We start from the raw sequence: 18,035 nt of genomic DNA, 5'->3' as shown, positions 1-18,035 counted from the left end.
TGCGAACAGTTTCATGCCCCTCCGTTCTTTTTTTTGTTCTGAACCATTAAATTGGTGTTTCAGAAGTAAAGTTTATTATTTTTATGCAATCTGGGGTTATGAAAACGATTTTTTCTACAAAAGTCACGATTTAATGATAAGAGAACTCGGAGTTCGAAAAATGGCTGCCTGGTTGATGTACGAATGCAATGTCCCTTTTATCATTATTTGTATATGACATAAATTCTTTTTAAGTAGAATCCGACCATAAAAGGATATTAATACGATTGATCATGTCAGGTGAAAAGTGAGTAATATTTTTCCTAATGTTCCTTTTGAATTTTACTCATAACCCTTGCCCAAATCAATATTTGACTTGGGTTTGGCCCTTGTGTGAATTTCGTTTTATGATACTTATTGCATTTCACTCGCTAGTTTTCACAGGTTTTTCGTTTCTGTTTCATAGTTTCTTTTACTGAAGTTCGAAAATTTCATAAAATATTCCGTTCCTAACGTTCGTTTTGTAAATAAACTTAGTAACATGTAAGTTGCAAAGTAACATCAAATTTGGAAGAATACAGCTTTTTCCATTGCTAGTATTTCTTCTTTGTATTAACAACAACGTTTATTTACATTAGTAGTGTGATTTTTTAATGGTTATGTTATTGCAAACAATATAAATACATACATAACTGTTCCCATTTACATTTTAGAAACAGTGGTTTGCTTGTTTGTAGCCATAATTTTTGTTTTGGAATGGTTATACTGCAACTTATACTTAACCTTAGTGATAAATGTACTTCTTTCTTGATATGTTTAGGGTTGAGTGGGTTGAAATCATCGAACCCAAAACTAAAGAACATATGTATGCTAACTTGGCTACTGGAGAATGTGTATGGGATCCCCCAGCAGGTGTTCCAGTGTATGTATTGTATTTTTTAAAAAAATTATTTAAAAATTATGTATTAGAACTATATTGTTTATTTTCCTATTCTAATTTACCACCTCGGTTGGTAATGTGTAGTACTTATTTATATCAATGTTTACGTTGCTACAGTGCTTCTTTGTATTAATAATGAAACTCCCATCACAATTTTAAATTAACGCAGTTATGAATTATCAGATTACATAGAATATTATTGTTTTTAATTTAGGGAGGAAGGTTTCAAATGTTAAATATTTATTTTATTCCTCACAAACAGGCATTATTTGTATGATTAAAAGTAATAATAAAACTGATTTGGTATATGTTAGGTTTCGATATATTTCCTTGATGTCTATGAAGTTTATTTTGTACTGCTTTTAGAAGGAGCCTATATGTGTAAGTTAGGGTATAATTTGTCTCTTATTTATGTTACTGTTGGATATTTTTAAACAAGTTTATCAGTAGTTACTTTATTACAAGCTTTTCTTGTTTCATTAATTAATATTGCTAATGTACGTTGAAGCTTTTATTTGTTTTTTTTTTCTCTTTTGTGGATGTTTTGTGACTAATGATTTTTGTTTTACTGTTCATTTTTAATCTCATTTTTTGGAAACTACAGCAAATAGCAATATTTTTTTTTTGTTTCATTGGGTAAGTTGAAACACGAGTTCTTATTAAAGTTTTATTTTTTATTGTTTTTTATTAATACTTCATACAATTTTATAACTTGGTTCTCATCCTGATGAAGCTTGTCATTGATATTAAAAATTTCTACATCTCTTAATGCTGTATTATCAATCTATTTATTCTTATTTTTATTTCTGTTACTATCGTTATATCAGTGCTTCATTTTGTGCTTTTCAAGTTCACAAATAATGGGCAGGTTTAAAGTTAAAGATTCCGGGAAACTAATATTGTTAAATTATGTAATTTCTACCAGTTTATTTTCTTAATATGCATTCGTCATTAAAGAAAAAACTGAGTAACATTTTTTAGTCCATTGCTCCACTATTTTTATTAGTACTTTTTTTTTTTTTTTTAGTTTTTACTTGTTTCTTTATTCAGTCGTATACTCATTTACTAAAAAAGGTATAACACTAATTGAAAATAAGTAAGTTTATAATTTCTCATCAGCAAAGTTTACATCGGTTTCTTTTCATTTCTTCTAATAAATAGTAATTCTGTTGGTTTATTTTTTCTAGAATACTTACTTTCATACATTTTGTTTTTACCATGAAAGACAGAAGGTTTTAAAGCAAAAAAAAGGCTTTTTTATATTGTATTTGACCTATTCCGTGGATTGTACCATTGACTATAGTTACTTTGTGAGAGCCCTACAAGCTTTGAGTCATTCCTTTGGATGACCCGACTAGAGAAAGTAAGTCCAGTCAGAAAACAGCGAAGAGATACTATAGTATCTTTAAAATACTTCTGATTCAAAATAGGATGAATATTTTTTTGCCAGGTTTGCTACTATTAAAGGAAAGCAGCAATGTAATGACATATTAATTGTTCACAATGTACCTTAATGTTTTTGTTTTTTTCTGGTTGCTGAATCAATTTAATGATGTGATGTAGTAAGAGCTAATGAAGTAGTTTTTAAAATCAGATTTAACAATTATTGTTACAATTTGCATTCCTATAATGATTTGCTCCCATTTACCTAATTTTAAGAATGAATTCTAATCAATGAATTAAAATTACCAAATCTCAATTAATTTATATGTATTGAGTCCAGAAAATAACTTTTCAAAAAATATTTTTGTATTTATGTCCTCAAATTCTATACTTCAATTGTTTTATACACAGCTTTGAGCAGTTAATTATCATATATTAAAAAAAAAAAAATATTTTCTCGTTTGCATATTTATTTTTGTTATTCCTGTAGTTTTATTACAAATCTAAAGTTCTTATTCTAAACTTTTATGTTGATGGAAACTGATTTTTTTGCAGATTCCTTTACCTACATATTGTTTTTGGTTATTAGGTTCAATTAATCACTATTCAGGTTGAAATAGAATCTCAACAATTTACCAATGTGAATTTACTTTCTTATTTGTCTGAGTTCTCATGATTTTTTTTTCTAACTTGGTTTAAAAAGATGAATTAGAGTAAGTCAAGTCTATTATGTATTGTAAATAGAGTGTATGTTCGTCAGGATGCTAGAAATTATAAAGTAAAAATCAGTATATCAGGTAGTTTATTATATACTGGGTACTTAAATTCATCTCCACACAGAGCTTCATTCTTTTTAATTGATAGATAGTATGTTGCTTTATTTAACTCTACATTTTTCTTGTGAATTTTTTTTTTTTCTTTTCATTTAATAAAGTATATGCATCTACACGATTAGCAGCATTTCAAATTAAGTGGTAATATTAAATACAGAAAGAAGACTGATAACAAGCAGTGGTGGGAGCTGTTTGATCATAATACTGGAAGATTTTATTACTATAATGCTACATCACAAAAGACTGTCTGGCATCGACCTCCAAACTGCGACATCATTCCTCTTGCGAAACTCCAGGTAAAATATGTTGGAGCTGTTGAGAATATTATTTCATATTTTAATTTTTGCATTTGAAAGAAGAAATAGTCAATGAACCAGAAATTCTAAGTGAATGAAGTAGGAATCGTCATTTAAAGAAATATATATATATAATTGATATAATTTAATTTGCTGTACCACTATCAGCTTTCAGTGTTTATTTGTTGCTTTTTAAATTCTTATAATACTAATCCCTATTTCTTGTTTGATTGTGATTGTGCTTGCTAGTGATCTGTGTTTGCTTAGTGCCCATAATCTAGTTTTCTTGTACAGAGCTTCCATTGGTATTATTTGTTCATCTCTCTCTTTGAATCCATTTTATTCTTTTTAAAAAACAGTTATGGTATTTATATCGATATCGTCTGAAAGCTAAGGTCTTTTTATATTATTTTAAGAGTTGAGTAGACCTTAGACTTTAAGCTTTTATGCTTCTTTATAGGGGTTTATTGAAATTGAGTCGGCCAAAACCGAGTCAAGTGATTGGTCGTTTCTATAGCAAAGAGGACCTTATTAATATGGTAAGTTACTGTCTATTTATTTCAGTTACAATATCAAAGACTAATTAAGCTATTATTTCTATGTAGTTTTCATATAAAATTAATGGTAAAGTTATATTTTTGTCTACAATTGGTTTTCAGTTGATTTGTTCATTCAACAGTTAACCTTATTTTTTACATACTGTATTTGTCTGAATGTCGGTTGAGGTTTTTTTATAATTTTCTAACATAAAATGGGGGTTCAATCTACATACAAGTTATACTTTGGAAAATTCTATTTCAACAAAACTCAGAGATTTTAAGTCTTTATTTATTTTATTTTCATGATAGGTGACGATATAGTTTATATTAGCATCAAGTTATTACTTGTTCACGTATTACAACATATTTTGGAGAAAGGAAATACTATTAAAAACATATAAAATTGTTCGCATCACTAAGCGGGATCCATCAACACATTAATTATACCTTACTAATCAGTAAATTATGTTAATATTTTTAATTCTGTTCACTTTATTGTAAATGATATGGCAGAAGAATAATCAAATTTATAGTTAGAAATCGACCCACATGATCTGTAGACAACAAATAGTTGACTGTGTGTTTGTAATTATTTTAATATATAATTCTATTTGACGTAATATCCTCTGTTGAGTATAAAATCGCTCATGTTTATAGGTTTTTTTTTTTTAGATTTCATGTATCTTTCCTGGCTCAGACTTTTTCCAATTACTTTTCAGCTCAAAGTTTTTAATGTTTTTTGCTTGTATAATCATCAGAAATATTTTATAATGCAAATATTAGAAACTTATGTATATTTTAGGGTTGGGATGACAACCTATAATTGAGGTTGATTGCAAAAATCCCCCTATAACAAATTTGTTTTTGTGGCATCGATATTTATACATTTTTCTTATATCAAAACAATAATTTTTATTGTTTTCCTCCTTCAGAAGATTTACTTTTCAATAAGATAACCTGAAGAAAAATATCATTAAACATGTCAATGCTTTGATGTGAAAAAAAAAAAGTTTAATTGTCAGCGACTCCAGTTACATATTTGGTATATAGGGTATTTCTCCTTGCACCACCAATTACCATCATAATATTAATATATTGTTTATTTGTTTTAATATTATCAAAACTGTCTCCAGGGTATCTCTGAAGAATATCTGTTGAATGACTCTGGAGTTACAGTTTTAATTGTATCCATATTTATTTAAATTTTCTTTGTTAGCATGCTTGCAATTTATTAGCACGAGCGATTATATTTTCATAGATTAATGTTTACCTTCTGGTTCATTGATTATTCATTTATATTGGTAGAAATATTTAGTTTTGTTAAATTGCTTGTTTTGCATATTTTTCGCTAATTTAGTCAGTTATGTTACATAATTATCCTTTCCTAGTCCTTTTAGAGGTGGGTCTTGTACTCGAGCACTGTTCATGTTTTGAGTATTGAGCATATTTATTTTCAAACATACTGCTGGATACTTAGCTCGGTAGTAATCGCCTTGCTGAGAAGAAATTGATCCAAGTTCATATTTAGTACGTACTTATTTATGTATCTAAGTACTCATTTCGTTGTTGATATAAGTAAATTTGTATTTGTATTGTATGCACAAGGTGAAAATAACATAAGCAAAATTAAATAAATAACCAAAATATTGGATAACAATAATCATCTGTGGATTTCTGTTGGTGAAAACAGATAGTGTGTTCACGAATAATGTTATTGTGTACTCTATATTTTTTTTTCTAAGCTTTTATTTGTTGAATTTTTTTTTTACCGTGTTTCAATTTTATGTATATTAGTTTTGTGCTTATAGCAGCTTCTAAAATGCCCGATAAATAAGCATTAATTTTGTGATAAATACCCCTTTTTTTTTTCTTTTACGTTAAAGCTCAGCACTAATTAAAATGTTCTGGAAATCATTGTGTACTTACCTAAACATTTAGCAAATATAGTTAATAGTATTTAGATATATCTTATTTAAGATTTGAAATAGTTAAGGAGTGAAGGGTGTTTGACTCTTGATGGTTTCTAATAAAGATTTTTTTCTGGATATTAGTCAGGTGATTGGAAAAAGTGAATTATGAATGGTTGTTAATTTATTACTGTGACTCAACATTTAGGCTCTATTATGCAGGACTAGGTTTCAGTTGGGGCGGCTGCTGTATTCATTGAACTCCACTTAATGGAATAATATACTTAGCTCTCAGAGTACAAATACCCATCTCTATTCCTTCATCATTATTCAAAAAATAATCTTTTGTTTTTAGCTAAATTTTTAATCATGCCAGCACAACAAAAATGTTACATATTATGATTCGTTGATCATTTGATATTATTTAATTTAAATGCAGTCGAACCATTTTTTTTTTTTTTTTTTAATATGAACTGAAACCCATTAAACCTATAAGGCACTTACATACGTATTTATAACTTTTTAAAGCAGTGAAAATAATTACCACCATACAGTAAAATAAAATGTGTTAATATTTCATTTGGAGCAAAATGGATGAGTTATAATTTATTAGATAAAGGGACATTGAATGTCTGGAATATTAATAGAAAAAAATTATTTTTTACTTTTTACTCAGTGGTAATAATTAAGAATACTAAAACTAGGCCATTTGGTGCCTGGCTGTTTTATTTCATTTTGAAGTAGGATGGTTATGCCTCTCATTTAAGAAAACATGGTTGATAGGTTATCGAATTTTTTTTCAGGTTCCTATTGAGTATTTTTATGCTTACAAATATATAAAGTTACAGTATTATCTATAAATTAATATTACTTATGTCATTGCTTCTTAATGAACATAGGTTTTGTCATGAATCGGGTTACAGTTTTGTCAATCTGTTGAATAATGTAGAGGCTGTATTGGCTTAGTTTATAAATGCTTACGATTATATTTTGTCAACATTTTTATACTTACTTAGATAAAATCAAATTCCTTGATGACTATTTTATGTATTGGCTTGTTTTGCATTTCTATTTCCTCCATTTTAATGGTTTTAATTTTTTACTAGTCCTCAAGTAGCTTGACAATGTGTCACGTTCAGTATATGTGTGAATAAATATAAATAAATCAGTTTTTTTTTAAATCAAGTTAACAATCATTGTGGTCTGCAAACAAAAAAAAAAATTTTAAATTTATGTGCTAAATTAAAAAAATTGAAGCGTTTTCTTGCAAAAATCCTGGTAATAAAAAATGAGTTAAAGACACTATTGTATAGTCTACAACAATTAAAATATGGCTGTTCAGCTAAACCCCGAAAATTCTAGAACTTGTCTAGTTAAAAACTCCAGTTGTCAGGAGTGCTTCATTTTCAACCCCTGGAAGATGAGGGATTGAAGAGTCTCTCTAAGCAAAAACCTCTATTTTACATAATTGTCTTTACTTCGTTACCTTTCAATTATCATTTACTATTCTTGTATTGTGTTTGTACTAAGTTTGTTTTGAATAAAGGTTATAAATATGATTTTTTTTTCAATTTTAAATTAAATTAATATTTACTAACATACAATAATATACTACTTAGCTTTAAACTTAAAAAATTGTGATGTAAAACACTACGAAGGATAAATTTCAAAACTTAGATCTGACTGTTTTCTGTGGTTCAGTTTTATCATCAAGAAACCACATTGCTTTAAATCCAAACCGCTTGGGTTTGTATTTTTGTAGTGTTCTTCTTATAAATAACTATAGATTTAAAAGCTATCCTAATTTCTTTATATTTATTTACACAGCTGGAATAACTCAAAGTAATAAAGAAACATTAAACAAGTATATCGTTACAGTCCTGTTGGTTTTTATTTTTGCCTTTTCCCTTTTGTACGTACGAATCCTTGAAGCTTTTCTTTTATATATATATAATAAAAAAATATATCCTTGGAGATCCTCAAAATGGGATGATTGTGATAGTATCCCAGGAGTTTGAGGGAATCATCCTGAGATGATAGTTCCATTTGACTTTAAAAAGTTAATAAACAAGGATAATAAATCAGGGTGAGCTGTGTGAATCGTTTTGGGTCACCCCATACTCATCTGAGTAAAACGAGCTAAGCACATTTAGTATGTTTGCACTTACGAATATACTGCTTTAAACCTGGCTCAATAAGTACTTTTAAAGGAACAAGATTTTTCATTTTGTCATATCTGTTTAATGGGCCTAATTTGTTTATATCATTCAATCATTCTCTGATTACCACCTTACTTGACTCTTTTAGAGCGGTTTGCCGATATCGGAGCCTCCAACACTAAAAGGGTTAAGTATTAAATTAAGATATAACTATATTTTTTATAATCATATGCAGAAAGTTGTGATGCTATCAAGTTCTAAAAATGAATGATTTTAACAAATTGTAGGTTCTTTGCTTATTGTTTTCTTCTAATGTATATCAGACAATATACATATAAATTGAAGATGTTTTTGCTATAATATCTTTAAGAAATTATTATATACTGATAATTTAGAATTATTTTCAAGATTTTTCATAAAATTTTATCCTAATTTCCTTGAACTATTCATTAAAAATCCATTTTGATTCATTGAGTTGTTTTCGCTGCATATCTTTAAGAACTCATTATATACTGATAATTTGGAATTATTTTCTGATAATTAGAATTATTTTCAAATTTTTTCATAAAATTTTATCCTAATTTCCTTGAACTATTCACTAAAAATCCATATAGATTGATCGAGTTGTTAAAGGTTTTCCATTACTCAGCTCTTTAATTATCCGTTATAAGAATATATTCTTGGTTATGTATGTTTCAATTAAAAGAGATACAGAACACTAAACTTCTGGTGTCCATGAGGGAAATTTTCTGCATTGTAATTTTAATTAAATAATCTATACATTCATATATTGATTTACTCCAATCTTGCAACTTATTTAATAATTTGATGCCATCAGCGAGTTTGATCATGATCAAAGTTTCTATAGATTGTATTGTGTTTTAAGGATTTTTCTGATAGTAGTTGATAGATCTGGATTTTTATATATAATTCTATGCATTTAACAAATAATGCATGATGTTAATAATAATAACATGATTTAGTTCCTTAATGTAGTGACTGATTTGAATGTTCCTTTTTTATTGGAACTAATAATCTGGATTCTTCTGTTTCATTTAGTTAAATAATTTTTATGTCTTAGGAAATTACAAAGCAAATTTTGTAATTAATAGTTCTTTTTTAGTGTTATCTTATGTGATATTTTGTTTTTTGATCCGTATAAGTTACTGTTAATTACCTCTAACATTTAGTTATATTTGGGAAAATCTTATTCTTTTGTAAATTTCTTCCATTTCACTGATTTGTTATTAGTTCTTGTTAATTGAATTCGTCATTTCAGACTTGGCACATGTACTTTTTTTCACAAATTATACATGTGTCATTTTGAAATAACTAATTCAGTTATTTTTTTAATGTTAGTTGTATAAATAGAATAAAAATAATTTTATTACTCTTAATTATAATGAGAAATTATCTTTGTAAGTATAAAATGAAAAGGCAGGTTTTCAATTTTCTTTTTTCGTCTAGACATAAAACAGAAATTTATTTTTTTTAAATATTCTGATAGCTTTTATTTTTATGGTCATAAAAAGATTATTTTCCACCAATTTCACCAAATTCCACCAATAAAATATCAATTTTATTTATAGTAGGTAACTATTTATCGGTTACTTACATTTTAGCTAACTTACATTTTAAGTTACTTAAAATTTTTTTTTTTTTTTTATTGTTTTATGATATTTTCTTATTGCTTTCAACAGAAAATTGGGACTTAATATAAATCAACGAAAATTTAAATAAATAAATTATTGATTTGCTTTAATAATAAAAATATTTTATCCATAGTAAAATCTTATTTATGGGTTGAGTTTCTTTTGAATCTTAGCTCTTTTTTTGGAAACCAGTTAAGAGTTTAAATGGATCCACTATGTCCGGTGTTCTTAGACGCTGAAACAGAATACTGAACCTTCTCCTGGTGGTGGAAGTTGTGGTGTTGTAAGTACACCTAAGGAAGATGAAAAGAAGAAGGAGACCGTGTCGACGCAGACCCCTGGAAGATCTATTAGGGCACTGCCGCCTGCAAACATTAAACTGAATGTGAGTTGGGAAAATGGTTTCGGAGTTACTACTCCTTTCTTTATATATAAGGGAAGGGAATACTAACCTACATAATTATTATTAGCTAAAGTAGTTTTAAAAATGGTTTAAAGATTTGTGTGTTTGATTTGATTGTGAATTTTCCAAGCTTGTAGAAATTACAAAATTCTTTCAGGTGCAGTTAAGGTACCAACCAGGCGTAATCATTCATACCTTAATTATCCTTTCTTGGGTTGGGATGCTATCTTCTGTTAATTTATTATTTTTTGAACGAATTTCATGATATATATTAATACCATTTGTTGTCTTATGCTAAGTATAAAAAAAATTATCTAAATTTAATGGCTGCTTGAAGTTTAGTTGTTTTGTACATTAATTCTGCCATGATTTGAATTACCAATCAATGGCTTAAGGCACTATTTATCATCAAGTTTATCTATCAAATATTGAAATATTCATATTTTATTCTTAGTAATTTTTGTTGTGCTATTTTTATTTTAATGAATCTTGTTATGTTTTGGTTATTCATTTTTTTTTTTTTACAGTTGATCGTGTCATGTTATGAATATTTTTTTTCCCTTAAGTGTAGTTGTTACTTTTATTACGTTATGTTAAATGAATATAAGGTAAATTCTAAAAGTAGATATTCAATCTCTTTATTCTAATATTTAATTTTTCTTAGGATAAATATATCTTGCGATTATTTCATACTTAAAAATATGCATTAAAATATCTGAGTGCTAATCATTGTATCTAATCCATAAGTTGTGAGGTATAGCTGTTGTTAGCTGCCATTCATTTAGTGACCTTTGATTCTATCCTTTTAATATTTCTTTCTAACTGTACCCAATTTTTCATTACTTCAAATACCCATAGATCTATGAAGACATTTATATAGCTCCTTGAATAAAGAATTAGTTGTTTTGTTTAATGACCAGTCACCATACCTTTATGCCAATTACCTGCATGGTGGCATCTGATTCAATAGCCTTATCTCTTTCAGGGATGAGTTGCTATGATTTTTTTTTTTTTTTTAATATTAAGTATGCATTCCTGTTATATATGTTTTCTTGGTTGCCGCCGCATCCATTTCTTTTGATGTTCATTCAAGTATTAATAATTTCCTGTATACCCTTCCCTTCCTTTCTTCTTATTATTTATTTTCTTTTTATATTATTATTTGAATAAAAAAATTTTTTTAACATTTTTTTTTCTTAGTTAGATTAAATAGGTTAATTATTCCCTTCCCTTTGTTATGTATAATTATTTGTATTTAATTTAGTCATCCATAATTTTTTTATAATTTATTTTTATTTTAAAATTTATTTTGTGTTTGCTGATCAGATTCCGAGGTGGAGGCTGTTGGTTTATTTCTTATTTAATTTAATTTTGATAATTAATTTACTCGACTGTAGAGTATGATATAGCTTATTTTGATTTATATCATGATCTTAAAAATGAAGAGATGGTTAGAATATAGTTTTTTTTTTAATGCATAATGTCTTCCACCTTTGAATTATAATTGTGTATTATTTGTAAAATATCAGTTTTTATAACTGTATAATTGTATGAAATAATTTTGTTTTGCATAATTGTTGTTTGCAATGTTTATTAGATGGATGAGAACATTTCAAATTTAATTTTTACTTAATTTTTCTTTTTATTTTGTGAATTTAAACAAGGCCAATTTGAACAGGACTCAAAATTGCCTCTAATGTTTACTTATAATCTGCACTACTCAAAGCTTGCAGCATGAACTGTCTTTTACTATATATTCTGAAGTAGTAAATATCCTTCATTATAATAAACTGCATGCAATCACTGTGAATTTTAGACGGGAGGAAATATGCCAACACCTCTAAACACGAGTGAAAAAGCTAGTGAAGAGGAAAGTGCTAGTTCTCCTAGAACCTCTCGGCCACACCATCACCATCACCACCATCACAGGTTCGTAAAGATGTGTTTATATTATTGGTCAAAATTGATCATAAAACTGTGTAAATTGTTTATAACGACAATGTATTATATGGAACAACCAGTTATAGTAGTAGTGTACAAGTTCTCCAATCCTGTAAAATGTCAGAGGAAAAACGCATAGTGTATTTATGAAATGCACCTACAGCTGAAGCTCGCTTTAGAATATGCTGGTTGGATTGATGAGTGGACTGTTTGTAATTTTTTTAAGAAATTGGGGGTGAAAGAAAAATAAATTTATTAAACAATTTATTGGGTTATGGACATTGAATTAGAGAAAAACATTGCCGAAGTTTATGGTATATTTACAGGTTATAAGGGGTTTGTAAAAAAGAAAAACGTGTGAATTGGCTTAGATTTATAATTTTGAAGTGGGGCCAGCGAAGAAGGTTTATTGATATGTCGTTATGCACGAAGAAACTGTTTCAGTGGATTAAAAATGAGAAATGGAGTGCACTCACTTAAATGGACATTTATGTGAATGAAGGTTTCCTCTCTCCCTGGCACTCATCCCTAGTTAGGGGGCCGATTCCCTTAGTTACTCTTGTGTGGTAATTGAATTCAAGAAAAGAACTAAGATAGTTTTATGAATCCCACAATAACTTTCTTCTCTCATTTTCTTTACACCATATCAAGCTAAAGAATGTCTTCTACTATTGGTCACTTTGGGTGATAATGATGCTTATTACCATTAACCATACATACGCCTTTTGAGGAGAGGGGATCACCTTTTGTTCATATCTTTCGTTTTAATATCACGCATAAGTGTTTTTTTTTTATAACATACTATTGTGTATACTAAATGTTTATTATGTGCAAATTAGTTTTACGAAACAAATTTCAGAAATCTTTGAGCTGTTTGATATTGGTTATATTAAACTAAAAGTGGATACAAATTCAGTTGCCTGTTATTTTAGAAACTCTCCCCTCCTTTTGAACATCATTTTGCGGCATTTCAACGATTTCACAGACCAATTCATTATGAAAGCCCACTTTAATCCATTGGTAGTTGGATAGAAGAGTTCAATGGCAGTAGATAGTGAGTTTTAAATGGATGAGTTCGGTTATTAATTATAGACCAATGGAAGTATATTTTATTTTTTGACTTGTAAGTTCATTATTCCATTTTCTGATCACATTTTCAAAAGAGGCATAAGTTAGCCATGCCTTACCATTAAATTTGTAATCAATCCACTGGAACAGTTTTCATGTTCTTGTAACACCTAGGTGTTTAAAAAAAAATTGTAAAATCATTTTTAAAATACTTAGCAGTGATGGTCATGTGTAACAAAATAGTTCACTATAAGCGATATATTGGTTATAGTGAGCAGCACTCATTATCTACGATATTTGATGTTCTCTAGAAGTTCACTATAACAGATTTATACTGAATTAAAAAAAAAAAAGTTAAGTTTCCACATTGTCTAATCTGCGATAATATTTAATGTTCTAAGACTATAGTTCTGTGGTCTCTACAACATTTTAGTATTATTACTGTTACTATTTTAACCTTCTCTTATATACTTTCATATTAATGTCATGAAATATCTTCATTTGTTATGCTGAAATAATTCACTGAAATTAAGATAATCAGCGAGTTAATGATACTAGAAGTGTACAATCAAGAAAGCTAAAGACCGTAAGAAAACAAAGAAAGTAAATGAAGTACAATTTTGGCAAGTCTACCAAGAAATATTTGACTATATGTGCAAAGTAAAGTAGAAAATTAAAAAAATATTCTGGATAGCAATATCTAATTATTCAAAACCTATATATATCATATTTAATGGATCAAAAAATTAACCAAAGTAATTCAGAACAGAGCATTGAATAACAAAGAAATTATGAGATAAATAAAGATAATCAAACATTCAATAACAGAGCAGATGCATCCTCATTTAGGTTCACTAAATAATCTTTTTCAGCACACTATAGTTCATGGTCTAGCTGATTTTATACATTTGCATCTTGGTAATCACTCTAAAGAAATATTTGTTTTTGAAGTCTATATTGACAACTATTGGCTCCCGTAATACGATATTTAATCTCTGATGGTAGAATTATCTGTCGAGCTTAACTGTGTTCCTAGGTATATAAATTCTTCACAGTTGAAGTTGAAATCTCCTATTTTTACTTTCCTTCCTAGATATTCTATATTTTAGAATTGCAGAGCATACACAAACTTTGTTTTTTAATCATTTATTGGCAATCTAACTTTGACAGCTATTCTTTGTAGTTTCTCAAAGATAGGAGAGCACTTTTCATACTCATAAAATTGCATCCAGCAATGTCCAGATCGTCAGCCTAAGATAGGATTTGGCATGATTTGTTAAAAATACTGGGCACTGAATAAATAACCTTCATTGTTATTCTGCTTAGCTTCAGATGGATGTCAAGAACAATCACTCTCTCATAAAGCTCCTCTTGAATAATGCTTTCACAGGCAATATGGAAATCGTTCTTACTCTGCTGATCTGGTCTGTGGTAGCGTTGTCTTTCATGAAGCCTGCTTGATATACTTCTCTCTGCCGGAAGGAAGATTCTATGGAATAGAATGTATGAAAATATTTTACCTGAGGATGGTACAAAGGATATTTCTCCTTAGTTCTCACAGTTAAGAGGATCTCATTTATTGTGAACGGGGCATATAATAGTCTTCTTCATTCATCGGGAATACACTCAATCCAGATGTATGAATTTATGCGGAGATTGTTTCTTCATGTTCATTTGAGATTTTATGTTGTTTTTTTGCAAAATAACCGGTCTATCCATTATTATTCATGACTTCATGGATACTATTTTTCCTAGGTAGGGTAGATAACGAATTTCTTCTCATCAGTAGTTTGTAGTAAAGTACAATAACTCGTAAGAGTGATCCTTCTCTGCGTTGTCTGATGACTTTGTTGGTATATGCACACTCAGTATTGAAAGATTGTTAAATTTTTCTTTCATATGAAGAAGGCATATACTCAGGTTGATAGGTTTGAAACCAATTACCAATGAGCTAACAGAGTCTTGCGAAATACAAATTCAGTTCCATGAAGTTGATTCTCATGCCTTACAGTAGTTTTGTCGATGTTATATGCCTCTTATTCGTTGAGGAGTTGCTCTGGAGCTCATAGTCATAGTATAATGATCAAATGTTCCAAAGAGACTAAATTAAAGTCTGTTAAATATCTGTTGCATTGTTTCCTATTAATCCATCAGGCTTTTCTTTCCTTGGGGTTCTCAATAGATTTGGTTTGTGGAGTGGAGATGATTAACCCTCACCGCCCCTATTCATATTGAGGGGTTCCCTCCTCAGTTCCTTCAGAATTGCTTCCCATATCTTAGGGGGGATAGGTATGTAGGGAAGGTGATCATTGGGCGTGTGCTGTTGATTGCCTTTCTAATGTAAGGCAGTCAGTAGTTGTTCTATTAGTATACTGAATAAGTGTCAGTGTAGATGTTTCGAACCTGGAGAGGCGTTGGTTAACTGTGCCATAATACGGAGCGATGGGGCTGTCCTGCCATTTTCCCACACCAATTCTTTATTGTTAAGTTTTACAAACTGATAGCCTGCTCACACTTAAATCGTGATTCATTATTGGGTCTTGATCCATATGACTTAATCCATCAAATATTAGATTCAAAGTCAGCAAAGAGGTGCTATTTTTGTTTTTTATGTTATTTATTTAATTTCAGACATCAGGATGGTTGTAGGTCAGGAGATTCTAGGAACCGAAGAGGTAGTCAAAGTTCCTGGAGAAGGAATGCACAATCTCAGGTATGTTATGTATTTTATATGTTTTTGAATTAAACTAATTTATATTTTAGAGATAATGGTTGAAAGTTGCTTGTTTAATTTTGATTTGAGTTAGTTCAGTTCTAAAGTTTTGATTTTAGTACTGCACAAAACAAGAACTTTCAATGTTCTTTTATGTCTCCTAGATTAGAATTTGATGTAAGCACCTTCTTCAATTTGATAATCACTTTTTTAAAGCTAGGTTACATTTTTGTAACAACCTAGAAAGTCAGTTCATTGTGGAATTTATAAAAATGAGTTGTGCTGTTAGTTCAGGTGTTTTAACTGATTAATTTTATTTATGAATAAATTAAATTAGATTTGGTTAAAAACCGACAACACTTTCTAGTAATGTTTAAGATTATTTGGAAAGCCACAAAATTAAGTTAGGTTGCATGTCCGTAAAGAAGTCCACACAGGCTTATTTTATGTATTCAGTTGTTTATATTCTTATTTGACTTAGTTTCATTGAATTGAGGTTTACTTTATTTTTTCCTTATTGATTCTTAATTGTTATTATGATTGGTTATTTATTTATTAAAAGATATCTGATTTATTGAATTTAGAATTCTGTAACTTTCTGTTTTGAAGGTTGTTTTAATTTGGTAATGTTAGAGTATTGCAATTCTTCACTTAATTCTCAGATGAATTTTGTGTTTTGTGTTTATTAAAAATAAAGAAAAATTATTATTTTTCACCTTTCAGAAGTTTTTTTTTTGTGTTATTTTGTTAAATTACTTTTTCCCTTTCTTTTTTTTCTGAGTAATTTTCATTTGATTTTTTAGGTACATTAAAGAATGGTTATAACCTTTGTTAATGCTGTTGTAGAATTCTTTTCTCTTCCATTGTCTGTTATGTTAAATTTATTTTCTTATCTAAGCTATCTGATAGATTCCTTACTCTTCTTTCCTATTAAATTTCTTAGTATTCTGATTAATCTGGCATTTCTATTGTATTATTTTATTAAAAAATTGAAAAGTTCAAAGTAGGATGATTGGTTTTGTTTGATTGTCGTTTTCTTCAAGGGAAGTCTTCAAGATTTTGATGTAGAAGCATTTAAATTTAGGCTTAGCTCCCAGCTAGCTTATATTACTTTGTACATTGAATAGGATTCAGGTAGATCATCAGATTCCTCCTCAGTATCAGTTTGCCGCCAGGGAGGTGAGATCAAGCCGGCACTTGCACCGTCACCATCAACGCCTCTCCTGAAGAAGAGATCTCCATCCCAGGCGAAAGCTAACAGTTTTGACACCAATATCAGTAAGTTATTTATAATATTTTTAAAAATGAACAAAATATTATTTGTCATTATTTTATGTTTTAGGGGATTTGTAGTGTTAATAGCAGATAATTACTGTCTACATGTTGTTTTATTTAACAAAACAGAGAAAGTTGTTATCGTTAAAATATCATATTTTGCATATTAGTAAAATCAATTTTTTTTTTTAGCCAATTGTTCCTTATTTTTCTATTAATAAATTTTGGACGTTTTCTGTTAATAAGATGTGTCTGATCATGTAATCCTCATTTGCATAAATCATACATACATAATTGAAATTGAATGGGCTGAAAAATTAAAGGAAAAAATTCAGAGAAGTTGTAATTCGATTTATTTTATAGTTGTTTGAAACGCTGTTGTCTCCTTTTGATATATTTTGGACTTCACTATGATTATGATTCTCAACAAGCAATATTTTTTTTTGGATCTTGCCACATTAAAAAGAAATCAAAAAACTTTTTTTTAACAGTAAATCTGTCTTTTAAATTTTGATCACCTAAGCAAGCTTTTTTAGTTTAATCACATCAATTCATTTCTCTTCATATTATTATCGGGTTATGGAAAAAGGAATGATCTAACAATTTTAGGAAGGGTGTATTTTATACGTATTCTACCTGGCTGGGAAAAATATTTTTAGTTGAGAAACCTACAATATGTTCATATTTTTGATAACCTTAAATATTTCAGATTGTGTTTCATATAGTTAAACTTATTAGTATCAATAATTATTCCAGTGATAAATACTCAATTTGTTAAATTTTCCCATTTTACAGAGTGCCAACAATTTGCTTAAGTAGACGACAGTTGTTCACTTCAAATAATTTTATTTGAATGAGATAATTGGATAAGAGAAAGTTCACAATCAGTATAATGAATGACATTCAAGTTTGATTAAAGAGATGTTAAGATTTATTTAATAAAAACT

At 28.6% G+C, this 18,035-nt stretch overlaps 1 protein-coding gene across 1 annotated transcript; it reads left to right on the top strand.

The window, feature by feature from the left end:
- Positions 1-20: 20 nt before the first annotated feature.
- LOC136795693 (rho GTPase-activating protein 39-like) lies at positions 21-17,091 on the top strand (the record flags this gene model as incomplete). The annotated part of the gene is given in 7 exon segments (XM_067047150.1): positions 21-286; positions 800-901; positions 3,293-3,431; positions 9,921-10,073; positions 11,908-12,020; positions 15,732-15,813; positions 16,941-17,091. Coding segments are annotated over 7 exon segments (754 nt in total), but the record flags the coding sequence as incomplete, so codon positions are not given.
- Between the last annotated feature and the right edge of the window lie 944 nt (positions 17,092-18,035).

Source organism: Halyomorpha halys, unplaced genomic scaffold (genome assembly GCF_000696795.3).
Source record: "Halyomorpha halys isolate HHAL.00 unplaced genomic scaffold, Hhal_1.1 Scaffold1195.1, whole genome shotgun sequence".
Classification (NCBI taxonomy): Eukaryota; Metazoa; Arthropoda; class Insecta; order Hemiptera; family Pentatomidae; genus Halyomorpha; species Halyomorpha halys.
The sequence above is the reverse complement of the archived record's forward strand: the minus strand, read 5'-3'. Positions and strand labels throughout refer to the sequence as shown.